General features: G+C 47.4%; 1 protein-coding gene across 3 annotated transcripts in view; it reads right to left on the minus strand.

Annotated features, from left to right (window-relative positions):
• Nucleotides 1–15,580, minus strand: part of NETO1 (neuropilin and tolloid like 1) — an 88,247-nt gene that overhangs the window by 54,091 nt on the left and 18,576 nt on the right. For all 3 annotated transcript variants that reach the window (XM_054164439.1, XM_054164440.1, XM_009906537.2), the window contains exons 5-6: nt 6,549–6,590; nt 6,271–6,398 (exon numbers count right to left, since the gene is read on the minus strand). In XM_054164439.1, coding sequence (XP_054020414.1) covers nt 6,271–6,398; nt 6,549–6,590 — 170 coding nt within the window. The remainder of the gene's footprint in view (nt 1–6,270; nt 6,399–6,548; nt 6,591–15,580) is intronic.

Below are 15,580 nucleotides of genomic sequence, written 5' to 3' on the forward strand. Positions count from 1 at the left end.
TAGAGGCAGTGCTGCAGGTGGGGTCTCACGAGAATGAGAGATCTCAGTCATTAATTCTACCAGCAGAGGATAAGCAAACAAATAAACTAAAAGCAAAAAGAGGTCAGAAACTGAAAAGCCACCATCTGCCTTAGTAGAGCATTTTGCCATTGATGCCCAGAGGAGCTCTTGGAATGCTGACATTTCCATAGACAGAGACACTGCATTAACATAAAGGGGATATTCTGCTTGAGGAGAACATCTTATTTGAATGAGGCAGCACAACTGCCACAGCTTCTTCTGTCGCATTTCTGCTGTTAAGTTTTAATAAGACACTTTCTTCAAACCATTAATTCCACATTACTTGCAGCAACAGGCTGCTGGTGCACAAAGATTAGCTGTGAGCGAGCTTTGAAATATCCCTGCAAATGCCAATGCCGTTAGCAACAACACCAGCGAAGCATCACTGCAACTGTGGCATGAAGAGAATCATAGAATGGCTTAGGCTGCAAGGGACCTCAGAGATCAGCTACTCCAACCTCTCCACTATAGGCAGGGACACCTCTCCACTATAGGCAGGGACACCTCTCAATTTGACTCAGCTGCTAAGGCCTCGTCCAACCTGGCCTTCAACACCACCAGGGAGGAAGCATCCACAACCTCCCTGGGCAGCTTGCTCCAGAGTCTCACCACCCTCCTACTGAAGAACTTCTTCCTCAGCTCCAGTCTAACCCTGCTCTGCCTCAGCTTCAAACCATTCCCCCTTGGCCTGTCTCTCGACCTCCTCAGGAAAAATCCCTCTGCAGTCTTCCTGAAGGATCCCTTCAGGTACTGAAAGGCAGCATTAAGGTCCCCCCCAGAGTCTTCTCCTCTGCAGGCTGACCACCCTCAGCTGCCTCAGCCTGTCCTCACACCAGAGCTGCTCCAGCCCTTGGATCATCTTTGTAGCTTCCTCTGGATTCTCTCCAGCATCTCTGCGTCCTTCTGCTGGGGACACCAGAACTGGAGGCAGGATTGGTGGTGGGGTCCCAGCAGAGCAGAGTCAAGGGTAAGGAAGGAGTGAATCCATAATCTACACTCAGTCACAATGGATTTTAAGTAATTTCCTTGACATTTTTAAGGTTTGGGTTGTCAGCAGAATAATAAAAGTGGAAATGTTGGAGAAGTTTTACTATTCTGTTATTTACATTTGAGAACAGCAGAAAACTGCCTGAATATATTAGGACCAAAAGAAGAAATGATTGTGAGCTATGAATAATAGCTCAGCTCAGTAAAGTGATCAGATTATCATCTCTTCAGAGTGAATCACTTCTTATGAGTTCTGCTTTTTAATCAATCACTGCAGCTTAGGGCTGACAACACGATCGATCAGGCCAGCCAGGAAAAGCTTCAAACCATATCCCACCACACCAGACTCAGTGGATGTGCACAGACACTCAGTCCCTTACAACCAGAGCAAGCAAACCAAAAGCCATCCTTTAGCTGCCAGAATGAATTTAGGTGTGAGGCAAAAAGCTTCTTCTCGTCCCAGCCTAATGTGCAGCTTGCAGGTTCAGTCAGTTCTCCTGTAAACTCAGGACTGGGTTCAGTGCTGCTGTGACTCTCACCACAGCTCAGTGATCACTTTCAGTGACTGTTCTACTCTGCATCTGCTTCAGCTCTGTATGTCCTTTGTTCTGGGAAGCCCAGGGTTTCTAAAGTAGATTGTGCAACACTAATCCTCCTTCAAGCAAGGATCACAGAATGGTAGGGGTTGGAAGGGACGTTTGAAGATCACCTAGTCTAACCCCCATACCAGAGAAAGATCACCCAGATCAAGCCACACAGGAACATATCCAGGTGGGTTTGGAAGGCCTCCAGAGAAGGAGTCTCCACAACCTCTCTAAGCAGCCTGCTCCAGGACTCCAGCACCCTCACATCAAACAAATTTCTCATCATGTTGAGGTGGCACCTCCTGGGTTCCAGCTTGTACCCCTTGTTCCTTATCCTATCAGTGGGCACCACCCAAAGGAGCGTGGCACCTTCATCCTGACACCCACCCCTCAGATATTTGTAGACATTGATCAGATCCCCTCTCAGGCTTCTCTTCTCCAGATTAAACAGCCCCAAGGCTCCCAATATTTGTCCATGGCAGAGGTGTTCTAGTCCCTTCATCATCCTCACCGCTCTCTGTTGGACTCTCCAGTGGATCTTTGTCTCTTGCACTGGGGAGCCCCAAACTTGACACAGCATTGCAGGTGTGGTCTGAGCAGGGCAGAGCACATGAGAAGGAGAACCTCCCTAGAGCTGTCATTCTCTCTAAATTCAGGTAGAATTTTCAGTTTTAGTTCTCCATCCCCTTCTGCAGTGCAGACTCTGTAGCCTGGCTGAACATCACTTGCAGTTCAGTTGCCTGTCTTGGTGGGGACTCAGAATGAAACAGATATTAGCTGTGAGAAAACAGAACAGGCAGCTTTTTGAAACTAGAAGTCTCATCCTTTTAATTTTGTGGAGTCCTCTTCTCTAGAGACATTCAAAACCCACCTGGCTGTGTTCCCATGTGACCTACCCTGGACGATCCTGCTCTGGCAAGGGGGTTGGACTGAACGATCTCTGGAGGTCCTTTCCAACCCCTGACATTCTTTGATTCTGTGATTTGCTCTTCTCTGTCCCATTCCAGCTTGCTAAGGGTAGCAGCAATGCTATATCCACACTGCCAGACTGAAGCTCAGGCTTTAGAGATCCCAAGACCTCACTGTCTGACTGATCTCATTTCTCACGCACTGAGTTCAGACTTGGCTTGAGTCTGGAACTGGAACCCAAGGCAAAGGCTTGCATCTTGCTTCTGCAGGCAGCTTAGATTGGATGAGCTTAAGCCAAATGAAATTGCAAGCTGCCCACATTCTGGCAGAGTTTAATTAAGCAACTAAAGGTGTAAAACTGCAGCCCAAAGTGCCTGAGAAAGTCTGTCCCTTAGGCATAATTCCCAGTAACAAACTGTGCAGTCCAGAGTACAGGAAGGTGTGGATCTAGAGGTGGCTGCTGAGCTCTTACTGTTTGCAGAGGTGCAAGCTGGCATTAAATTCCAGTGATATCACTGAGCACTTGTACTGAACATGTCATTAGTTCAAGGTTAGATAAGCACAAAGAGAGACAATTGTAAAATATGGACATCAGAATGAGTTCAGCTGAATCAGGCTCATAAATAACCTGACCATAAATCCTTATTGCCAGGGGGGTTCATATTTTATCCACTAATTCCTTCCTTAATCTCTGAAGGTTTTTCAGCTGGTACGGTGAACACCATAACCGTGTGTGTGTGTAGAGAGATGTACAGCTGGATTGGTGTGCATAGAGATGTCAGAACCACACCAGCAAAGTTCAAGGGCTAAATTAGATTGGCTCAGTTTGGAAGGGACTTCAGACCTCATCTACTCCAACCCCCTCCACTATAAGCAGGGACACCTCTCAAATACACTCAGCTCCTCAAGGCCTCATCCAAACTGCCCTTCAATACCACCAGGGCAAAGGAATCCACAGCCTCCCTGGGCAGCCTGTTCCAGAGTCTCACCACCCTCCTACTGAAGAACTTCTTCCTCAGCTCCAGTCTAACCCTGCTCTGCCTCAGCTCCAAACCATTCCCCTTTGGCCTGTCTCTAGACCCCTCAGGAAAAGTCCCTCTGCAGCCTCCTTGGAGGATCCCTTCAGGTACTGGAAAGCAGCTCTAAGGTCCCCCAGAGTCTTCTTTTCTCCAGGCTGACCACCCCCAGCTCCCTCAGCCGATCCTCCCAGAAAGGTGCTCCAGCCCTTGGATCATTTTTGTGGCCTCCTCTGGCCTCACTCCAGCAGCTCTGTGCCCTTCTTATGCTGGGCACACCAAAACTGGACACAGTATTGGAAGTAGGGTCTCAGCAGAGCAGAGTAGAGGGGAAGAATCGCCTCTCCTGACCTGCTGGCCGCACTCATCCTACAGATAAGTAATTATGAGGTTTCTAGCAGAACTTTGAATCCTAACTTAGAGTTAGATCAAGTAAGGATATCACAGAAACACTCTGTGACCAACCAAGCAGAAGCTGGAATTAAGACTATAAACCAATTTTATTGGCTTAGTTAATTTAATTATCATTTCTTCTTTACCTGTTTTCTTCCTCCTAATCCCAAGTGTAGAACTTTCATAATAAGCATTCATCAATCCAGCCACATTATGTCTGCAGCCACTTACTAGACTAAAATAGGAGACTCATCTACTTAATTGAAAACCTCTATGAATAGCAAATGCATCTGTAAGTTTATAAATAAATAAATAAATAAATAACATGATTAAACTAAATTCTGGGAATATTTTATCTGTGATCTTTATGAGCCAGCTATTCAGCTGCTCCACTAAACTTTCACAACAGAAAAATGCTAATACTGATGATTTTCTCTCTTCTGGAAATCCTTCCCTAGTACCAAATGCTAAAACACATCTTGTCAGAACAGGCTGCTCTGAGACTAGGCAGCAGTACAGCCTAGGGAGGGTCTTGCTGGAAAGCAGGACCATGGAGAAAGACCTTGGACTCAGAGAGGACACCAAGTTCTCCATGTGGACAAGAGGGACAATGGGATCCTGGGGTGCATCAAGAAAAGTGTAGTCAGCAGGTCTGGGGAGGTTCCCCTCCTGCTCTACTCTGGTGAGACCACACCTGCAGGGACACCTCCCACCAGCCCAGGTTGCTCAGGGCCTCATCTAACCTGGCCTTGAACACCTCCAGGGAGGGGACATCCACAATGTCCCTGGGCAACCTGTTCCAGTATCTCCCCACCCTCACTGTCATGAATTTCTTTCTCATCTCCAGTCTCAGTCTGTCCTCCTCAGGCTTCAATCCATTCCCTCTCAGCTTATCACTACAAGCCCTCCCAAGTATCACTCCCAGCCCTTGTCAAAAGTCCCTTCCTGACTTTCTTGTAGCCCCATTCAGGTACTGGAAGGCTACTCCAAGGTCTCCCTGGAGCCTTTTCTTCTCCAGGCTGAACAGCCCCATCTCTCCCAGCCTGTCTCCATATGGGAGGTTGTCCAGCCCTCTGATCATCTTTGTGGCCTCCTTTAGACCACCTCCAGCAGTTCCATGTCCCTTTCATGCTGTGGCCACCAGCACTGCATGCAGCACTCCAGGTGTGGTCTCACCAGAGCAGAGGAGAGGGGCAGAATCTACTCTCATGTCCTGCGGATAATTAAAGAAGACTTTAGAAGCATTAGGTATAGCCCAGAAAGCAGCTCAGCGCTGCACACAGCATCATTGTGGACAACACCAAGCTGAGGGCAGGAGTTGATCTGCTGGAGGGTAGAGGGGCTCTGCAGAGGGACCTCAACAGGCTGGGCAGATGGGCAGAATCCAACAGCATGAGATTTAACACATCCAAGTGCCGGGTTCTGCACATTGGCCACAGCAACCCCATGCAGAGCTACAGGCTGGGGTCATGGTGGCTGGAGAGCGGCCAGGCAGAGAGGGACCTGGGGGTGCTGGTTGATGGTAGGCTGAACATGAGCCTGCAGTGTGCCCAGGCAGCCAGGAGGGCCAATGGCAGGTCATTCTCCCCCTGTACACTGCACTGGTTAGGCCACACCTTGAGTACTGTGTCCAGTTCTGGGCCCCTCAGTTTAGGAAGGACGTTGACTTGCTGGAGCGTGTCCAGAGAAGGGCAAGAAAGTTGGTGAGGGGTTTGGAACACAAGCCCTATGAGGAGAGACTGAGGGAGCTGGGGTTGCTTAGCCTGGAGAAGAGGAGACTCAGGGGTGATCTTATTGCTCTCTACAACTACCTGAAGGGAGGTTGTAGACAGATGGAGCTTGGTCTCTTCTCCCAGGCAACCAGCACTAGAACTAGAGGACACAGTATCAGGCTGCATCAGGGGAGGTTTAGGCTGGATGTTAGGAAGAAGTTCTATACAGAGAGAGTGATTGCCCATTGGAATGGGCTGCCTGGGAGGTGGTGGAGTCACCATCATTGGAGGTGTTCAGGAGGAGACTTGATGGGGTGCTTGGTGCCATGGGTTAGCTGATTAGGTGGTGTTGGATAATATGTTGGACATGATCTTGAAGGTCTATCCTATCCTATCCTATTCTATCCTATTCTATTCTATTCTACTCTGTTCGCTGAGGTGACAAATTTCCCTTCCATGGCAGAGGGATTAGAAAAAACCAAAAGAGCTTACAAGTTGAAGCTGAAAAGTTATTAAGCAAGATCTGAGCGTACTGAGAAGTGCAGAAGATATTAGAGAAGTCAATTTCTGAAATTAAATGGCAAAGCAGCAAGTGGATGAAGGACTGACCTTGGACCGGGGTGGTGCTCGGATGTACCATTTACAGTCTACTGCTTCAGTTTCAGAAGCTTTGCCTTCTTTGACAATTTGTACAGATTCCACAATTCCTTCAGGTCCTCCCATCTCAAACTCACAAACTGAATAACAAAACACCAGAAAAAATGAAGCCTGAATAGCAAAACAGAACTATTTTCTACAGCAAGAGTGCAAAAGGCCTCCAAAGCACAACATGAAAAAAAAAACAAACCAAAACAAAACCAAAAACAAAACACAACCAACATACCAACCTGGCAAGGGCTTCAAAGCACCAAGGTCCTTAAAATCTGGATCTTAAAAATTGAGAGAGATAAAAATTAGCTTTTGCTCAATGTTGTGGCTATAACGTTAATGTCCTAAGACTTGACAATGAGATACAATTATACATCAGCCAGTGTCCTGGAAATAGGAAATGTTCCACAGCTAAGACAACACAGAAGTATAGAATCAGAAAATTACAGAATCAGAAAATCACAGAATTGGAAAATCATAGACTCAGAGAATGGTCTGGGTTGGAAGGGACCTCTGAAAGTCATCCAGTCCAAGCGCCCTGCATTCAGCAGGGACATCCTCCACCAGATCAGGTTGCTCACAGCCTTGTCCAGCCTCACCTTGAATATCTCCAGGGAACCTGTTGCAGTGTTCCAGCAGCCTCCTGGTGCAGAACTTGTTCCTCACATCCAATCTCCATCTGCTCTGCCCTCATTTCAAACCATTGTCCCTCATCTTGTCCCTGCGGGCCTCTGGGAACAGTCCCTCTGCAGCCTTCTTGTAGCCCCCTCCAGACACAGGAAGGCTGATGTTCGTTCTGCCTGGAGCCTTCTCTTTTCCAGGCTGAACATCCCCGGCTCCCTCAGCCTGTCGCTATAGCAGAGATTTTCCAGCCCTCTGATCATTTTCATGGCCCTCCTCTGGGCCCTAACCATCAGGTCCATGTCCTTCCGGTGTTGGGGCCCCACGGCTGGACACAACACTGCAGGTGAGGTCTCCCCAGAGCAGAGCACAGGATCCCCTCTCTCCATCTCTGGCCACGCTGCTTTGGATGCAGCCTAGGCTGCCGTTGGCCTTCTGAGCTGCAAGCTCACGTTTTCTGCTCACGCTAATTGTTAATGCAGCAGTTACTATCACCCCAAGTGGTAGTTCTTCTCTTCTAAAATCCTGCTTTGCTCTCTTACAGAGGAATTCATTAAAAACTATTTCTGCAGAGACAAGCAAGCAAGAGCATCACAGAGCTTAGCACATGGTATTTTAATACATCAGTCTGAGGAAAGACAATATATTCTTAGAGCCATTCACAATTCCTTTCTGACATTCTGAAGTCAATACAGAATACCTACCAGTAACCTTTAGCAGGGTCTACACTGAGTACCTGAAGGGGGATACAAGAAAGCTGGGGAGGGACGTGTAGTGATAATCTGAGAGGGAATAGATTGAAGTTTCAGGAGGGCAGATTGAAACTGGAGATAAGGAAGAAATTCTTGACAGTGAGGGTGAGGAGATGCTGAAACAGGTTGCCCAGGGAGGTTGCGGATGACCCCTCCCTGGAGGTGTTCAAGGCCAGGTTGGATGAGCAACCTTGAGCAACCTGGGCTAGTGGAAGATGTCCCTGCCCATGGCAGGGGGTTGGAACTGGATGATCTTTAAGGTCCCTTCCAACCCAAACCATTCTCTGAACCTGTTTCTTCAGCTTGTGTCAGTTTACCAATGGCTCTCGGTTGCTACCAGTGAGCACTGACTCTGCACAGCCTTGTGAGAGAGCTCATCCAGTCCATAGAGTGGGCTTGCCAGGAGAGAGGGAGCTCATATGAAACACTTTATAATATAAAGCAATCTTTTGTTATTTTATCACAGGAGAAAGGCTTTCTCCTGCTTTTACCTCAGAACATTCCACAGAATACATAATTCACTTCAGTGTTCCCAGCCCTTTTGAAGAGCTAAGTCCTTGCCAGCCTTTATAGCCCACGGAATATATTACCTGCAATACTTCAGGCAGTAACCTGCAGTTGACTGCACATTACGACTCATTTCCAACACAAACAGAAATGTCAACTCACTCTGCACCTACTAACAGCTCCCTGCTGTGGGCATCTTTTGAAGAGAGACACATCTCCATGAGAAACTCAAACATCTCCTTTGGTTTCTACGTGGGAAGAGTTCACTGTTCACTTTCACAAGAGTCTTCCTGCACTGTCTCCAAACAGCTCTGCTATGAGGACAGGCTGAGGCAGCTGAAGGTGTTCAGCCTGGAGAAGAGAAGGCTCCAGGCAGATCTAATAGCAACCTTTCTGTGTCTGGAGGGGGCTACAAGAAGGCTGCAGAGGGACTGTTCCCAAAAGCCTGCAGGGACAGGACCAGGGGCAATGGTTTGAAATGAGAGCAGAGCAGATTGAGATTGGATGTGAGGAACAAGTTCTGCACCATGAGGCTTCTGGAACACTGCGGCAGGTTGCTCAGGGATGTGGTTGAGGCTCCATCCCTGGAGATATTCAAGGTGAGGCTGGACAAGGGTCTCATCAACCTGATCTAGTGAAGGAGGTCTCTACTGAGTGCAGGGGTCTTGGACTTGATCACCTTTAGAGGTCCCTTCCAATCCAAACCCTTCAATCGCTCTATGATAATGCTACAAATGATTCTTGTGGGGTGAGCAGATAGAGGGATTCATATCACAGAATCAGAGTTATCAGGGTTGGAAGGGACCTCAAAGATCATCCAGTTCCAACCTCCCTGCCTCCATCCCATTAGATCACGTTGCTCATACAATTGAATATATTAATGTTATAATAACTGATAACAGATTTTTAACCAAATCTGTATAGTAAACCACTCATCTGGGTACACTTTGTTACCAAAAAAAAATAATTATATAAATTTATGCACATAAATCTATTATAAACTAATTACAAAATAGATCCTGAACTTCTTTTCTATAATTTCAGTATTGACTTCACAGTTGGCAGCAGTGAATAACCAGCAATCACCGAAGGAAATCAACATTAAGGCTAAAAAAAAAAGTAATTTTAATAATAGCAATAATTTTCATCATTCTCTTTTAATATTCACTTGCACAGAGTTGAGAAAGGAGCTACAGGACAGAAAATAAAAGAAGAAACAAAAATAATAACCCCAAGAGAAAGCCAGAATCATGCAATCTTTTATTAACCCACATACTGCAAGCAGCAGATTTGATAACATTGTCTCCTGAGCTTCAACTATCAGATAACAGCTGGCAAATGATGTTGGTAAGTCCTGTTACACAACATCTCCTGGCTCCTCAGAGGCAGCCAGGGGAATGGGATGTGACTGGAATAACACATTTCATGCTGCCTGCTGTGCCGTGCTAGCACAGGTGTTGAATAATGGACATGCCACGGACAGCACTTTGTGTCAGCCTGAGCCCTTGGGAAATATTTGGCACTTCTGCTCTCATCATCTCACTCAGGACTCAAGCAATCCCTGCTGGAGGTTTGGGGGTATCAGGAGGAGAGGAGTGTGGGCAACAGGGCAAGAGAAGAGATTCTGCCTCTTGGCTCTGTTGAGACCTCACCTCCAATCCTGCCTCCAGTTCTGGTGTCCACAGCAGAAGAAGGACACATCGCTGCTGGAGAGCAGCCAGAGGAGGCCACAAAGATGAGACAAGGGCTGAAGCACCTCTGCTGTGAGGACAGGTTGAGCGAGCTAGGGGTGTTCAGCCTGGAGAAAAGAAGGCTCGAGGCAGACCCTAGATCTGCCTTCCAGTACCTGAAGGGATCCTCCAGGAAGGCTGCAGAGGGACTTTTCCTGAGGGTGTCTAGGGACAGGACAAGGGGGAATGGTTTGGAGCTGAGGCAGAGCAGGGTCACAGTGGAGCTGAGGAAGAAGTTTTTCAGTGGTGAAACTCTGGAGCAGGCTGCCCAGGAAGGTTGTGGATGCCTCCTCCCTGAGTGTGTTCAAGGCTAGGTTGGATGAGGCCTCGAGGAGCTGAGTGTAGTTGAGAGGTGCTCCTGGGCACAGTGAGGAGGTTGGAGCAGATGAGCTTTGAGGTTCCATCCAACCCAAACCATACTATGATTCTGTGATTCTGTGCTATTAGATGTAGTCCTTTGCCTTCAAAGTATTCAAAGAAACTTTCTGCATCTCTAATGTGTTACAATCTCTGAAGCAATCTTTTTCAAATGTTAATCAAAACCATTTTCTTTTCACACTTCTGCACTGAATTTGTTCCTTCTGATGGCTTTCTCAATTGTTTGGTAGATCTCATCACTCTGAACAATACAAACATTTGAATCAAAAGTCCATTTGAGATGGTGCAGCAGAGACCAAAGCTTTTTATCTCACTGCAGGTAAATTCTCCTCTTTGTGGAAACACATATGTCAGACCCTCATTTGTTATAGAAATTGCAGAATTGTTAGAGTTTGAAGGGACCTCAAGGATCATCCAGCTCCAACACCCCTGCCATGGGCAGGGACACCTCACACTAGATCAGGCTGCTCAGAGCCACATCCAGCCTGGCTTTAAAAACCTCCAGAGATGAGGCTTCCACCACCTCCCTGGGCAACCTATTTCAGTGTCTCACCACTGCATCTGCATCTACCCATGTCTGGTTTTGCTCCATTTCTCCCAGTCCTATCATTACCTGACACTGTAAAAAGTCCCTCCCCACCTTTCTTGTAGGCCTCCTTAAGATACTAGAAGGCCACAGTAAGGTCTCCTCAGAGCCATTTCTTCTCCAGACTGAATAGCCCAGTCTGTCTTCACAGTAGAGGAGCTCCAGCCCTCTGACCATCCTCATGGCCCTTCTCTGGACACGTTCCATCATGTCCAGATCCTTCCTGTAATAGGGGCTCCAGAACTGGACACAGTACTGCAGGTGGGGTCTCACCAGAGTGGAGTAGAGGGGGAGAATCACCTCTGTCGACCTACTGGCTATGCTTCTCTTGATGCAGCCCAGGATCTGGTTGGCTTTCTGGGCTGCAAGTGCACATTGGTGGCTCATGTTGAGCTTTTCATCTACTAGCACCCCCAAGACCTTTTCTTCAGGGCTGCTCTCAAGCCAGCCCCTGCCCAGCCTATATTGGTGCCTGGGATTGCCTCAACCCAGATACAGGACCTTGCACTTGGTCTTGTTGAACCTCATGAGATTGGCTTGGGCCCAGCTCTCCAGCCTGTCAAGGTCCCTCTGGATGCCCTCCCTCCCCTCCAGTGTGTCTGCTGCACCACACATCTTGGTGTCATCAGCAAATTTGCTGAGGGTGCACTCAATGCCACTGTCCATGTCAAAAAAGATGTTAAACAAGACTGGTCCCAGCACTGATCCCTGAGGGACTCCACTTGTCACTGGCCTCCCCTTGGACATGGATCCATTGACAGCTACTGTTTGGGTGTGGCCATTAAGCCACTTCTTTATCCACTGAATGGTCCATCCATAGAACCCAGCCTGGAGACCAGGATGTGGTGCAGGACAGTGTTGAAGGCTTTGCTCAGGTCCAGGTAGATGACATCTGTTGCTCGGCCTTCATCTATTGATGTTTTGACCTTGTCATAGAAGGTCACCAGGTTTGTCAGGCAGGATTTGCCCTTGGTGAAGCCATGCTGATTGTGCCTAATCACATCTTCTTTATTCTTCTCCCTCAGCAATGCCTCCAGGAGGATCTGCTCCATGATCTTACTGGGCACAGAGGTGAGACTTACTGGCCTATAGTTCACTGGGTCATCCCTCTTTCTCTTCTTGAAAATGAGGGTTATGTTTCTCCTTCTCCAGTCTGTGGGGACTCCCCCAGACTGCCATGACTTTTGGAATATAATAGAGAGTGGTTTAGTGACCTGCTCTGCCAGTTCCCTCTGCACTCTTGGGTGTATCCCGTCGGGTCCCATGGACTTGAACACTTTCAGGTTCTTCAGATGGTCATGAACCTGATCTTCACTCACCATGGGCAGTTCCTTCTTCCAGTCCCTGCTATTATCTTCCATTATTCTGGGAGTGCAACTGGAGCCCTTGCCAGTGAAAACTGAGGTAAAGAAGTCATTGAGAACCTCAGCCTCCTCCATGTCACTTGTCACCTCCTGAATTGCAGACGAGGCTGTGACCATCTCAAGGAGGAGCATTTGGCATAACTGAGAAGACTCTTTGGAGCAAGAATAATTTGAGGGCAATCTCTCAGTTTCAAAAGATGTTTGTGGCATATATTATACTGCATGATGCAGTTTTAATCAGAAACAGAAAATATCTGCCTTGAAAATTGCTCTTGTGGGGCAGACGTAATTTGGTGAGCAATAATGTTACCTGATTTTATTGTCAATGACTGGCAGCTCTCCATGAAAGGTTCTCAGCTAGACTGCATGCCCAGACAGCTGCAAAGCACTCTTGGATCAGGTTGGATTCACAGAATGGATTGGGTTGGAAGAGGCCTTAAAGATCATCCAGTTCCAAACCCCCCATAGGCAGGGACACCTCCCACAAGCCCAGGTGGCTCAAGGCCTCATCTAGCCTAGCCTTGAACACCTCCAAGCAGGGGGTGGCCATAGTCTCCCTGGGCTACGTGTTCCAGTGTCTCCCCACCCCATTTCTTTCTCAACTCCAGTCTCAATTTGCCCTCCTTAAGCTTCAATCCATTCCCTCTCATTCTGTCACTACAAACCATTGTGAAAAGTCCCTCCCTCAGAGATGATTAGGGGACTGGAGCATGTCCTTTATAGGGACAGGCTGGGAGAGTTGGGACTCTTCAGCCTGGAGAAGAGAAGACTCCAGGGAGACCCGAGAGCTACAGTTACAAACCAGTTAGGACAACATTTCTATCAAGGCTGAAGAAAATGCAATCCTCCTTTTATTTCTGAGCACCAAAGAAGCTCATATGGAACACCTGAGATGAAAGATTTACATAGTTTTGCATTTCCTAACAGAGAGGAAACAAATCAGCACTGGTCACAGCCACCAGTACCACAAAAGTCACAGTAAGGTGACAGCACACAGCTACTAACCTTCACCTCACCTCTAGTAAGCAAAAGAGACTCTAGATTGAGCCCTTTACAAAACCCTCAGAAAAATCAACCAGCTGATGAGGATACACATCCAAGGCTGAGAGAGGATACATCTCAATCTGACACATTTACCATCCTATTAACCACTGCAGACTGCAAAATAAAGGCGAATCAGTTCATGCCTGATTTTTCCTTCAGTGCACAGAATCAGAGCTACGAATTATTGACAGGAAATCTTTCTGTTAGACAGAGAGGGCTGGGAGCTTCCTAACTAGGGTTTTGTGTGCATTTCTTGAAGAGGAATTAGCTAGAAGCACTGCTCAAAGACTGATATGAAGGAAAACTAAATATGTCAAGAAAGAGCTTCATTTATTACTGTGAGAGCTGAGAAATCCTTCATTAAACAGACAATAACAGGAAGTTCATAACTGTAGCTACTTGAACCTATGCAAATATCAAATTGACAAACATCACAGAACCACTGAATGTCAGGGATTGGAAGGGATCCCTGGAGATCCTCCAGCTCAATGCCCCTGCCAGAGCAGGGTCACCCAGGGCAGGACACACAGGAACACAGCCAGGTGGGGTTGGAAAGTCTCCAGAGAAGGAGACTCCACAACCTCTCTGGGCAGCCTGCTCCAGGATTGCCACCCCCACAGTGACAAAGTTTTTCCTTCTGTTTCTATGGAAAACATGGGAGACTGAAAACAAGTGATAGGAATATGTCTTTGTTTCTGACAGAAAAGCATCGTTTTTCTGTACAGACAGCTACAGAATCTGAACACTTGCAGCTCTGTGGCTAGAATAACAAAGAGCTTCTCTGACTAACAGAAAGGCCACAGCCACACTGAGTAGACCAAAGCACTGAGGTGGTTGATAGATTCATAGAGTGAGTTGGGAGGGACCTTCAATATCACCCAGTTCCAACCCCCTCCTATGGGCAGGGAGACCTCCCACTAGCCCAGGTTGCTCAAGGCCTCATTCAGCCTGGTCTTGAACACCTCCAGGGAGGGAACATCCACAGCCTCCCTGGGCAACCTGTTCCAGTGTTTTCTCACCCTCACTGGAAAGAATTTCTTCCTCATCTCCAGTTTCAATCTGCCCTCCTCAAGATTCAATCCATTCCCTCTTGTCCCATCACTACAAGCCCTTTCCAGCTTTCTTGTAGTCCCCCTGATTGTTATGAGTCATTCTGCATACCCATAACACCTCAGCAAGCTGTGGATGTAACACATACAGACAAAAATTCAACACTGAAGGAAAGGATAAGTAAAGAAAAAAAGTGGTTCTTCAATGTCAGCAGAATCTCTGCAGACATACACATGGCCAAGGTCACCAAAGGAAACTATTGCAGAGAGCAGTGCTGCCAGGATGAGGCCATAACACAATCAGCCAGAAGTGCATCCCACTAAGAGCTATTAGGGAATCTGCCAGGCAAGGAAGTCAGAAGATCTGGACAAGTTTGAAGAGAATTCAAAAACTCCTTACTCATGAGACACCAAGTTTCCCTTTCTTTTTTTTCTTTTTCTTCTTGATAAAAAAAGGCCTTAAAATATTTGAATGAGAATCACTAATTAAGATACTGAGCAGATTTGGGAGGTGCTGTTGTGAATACAAGAAGAAGTTGCTTTCAAACACTTGTAGAAGACAAATACCCAAGCTTGCTGTTCACTAAAATCCTCTATTAACTTCTGTGCTCTGCCACTTCCAAATGCTTCATAAACATTACAGAAAATCAAGAATTAGTAGGGGAAACATGGGTGAATGTCCACACTTTACAAGTGTTTAAAGCAAAGGAGAATCATGAGAAGCTGGACAGGAGCCAGCAATGAGCACTGGCAGCTCAGAAGGCCAATGGCAGCCCAGGCTGCCTCAAAAGCAGTGTGGCACCCAGCAGATGAGAGAGGGGATCCTGCCCCTCTGCTCTGGGGAGACATCATCTGCAGTGCTGTGTCCAGCTATGGGACAAGACGGGCTGGAGCAGGTCCACAGGAGGCCACAAAGATGATCAAAGGGCTGGAGAACCTCTGCTATGAAGAGAGTCTAGAAGAATTTGGGCTGTTCAGCCTGGAGAAGAGAAGTCTCCAGGGAGACCTTAGAGCTGCATTTCAGTGTCTGAGGGGGACCTACAGGAAGGCTGGGGAGGGACTGTTCAAAAACCTGTGGGGATAGGAGGAGGGCCAATGGTTTGAGGCTGGAGCAAGGTAGATTTAGATTGGAGATCAGGAGGAAGTATTGCCCAATGAGGGTGGGGAGACACTGGAACAGGTTGCCCAGGGATGTGGTTGAGGTCTTGTCCCTGGAGACGTTCAAGCTCAGACTTGCTGT

This window comes from Dryobates pubescens, chromosome 9, assembly GCF_014839835.1.
Source record: "Dryobates pubescens isolate bDryPub1 chromosome 9, bDryPub1.pri, whole genome shotgun sequence".
NCBI classification, from domain to species: Eukaryota; Metazoa; Chordata; class Aves; order Piciformes; family Picidae; genus Dryobates; species Dryobates pubescens.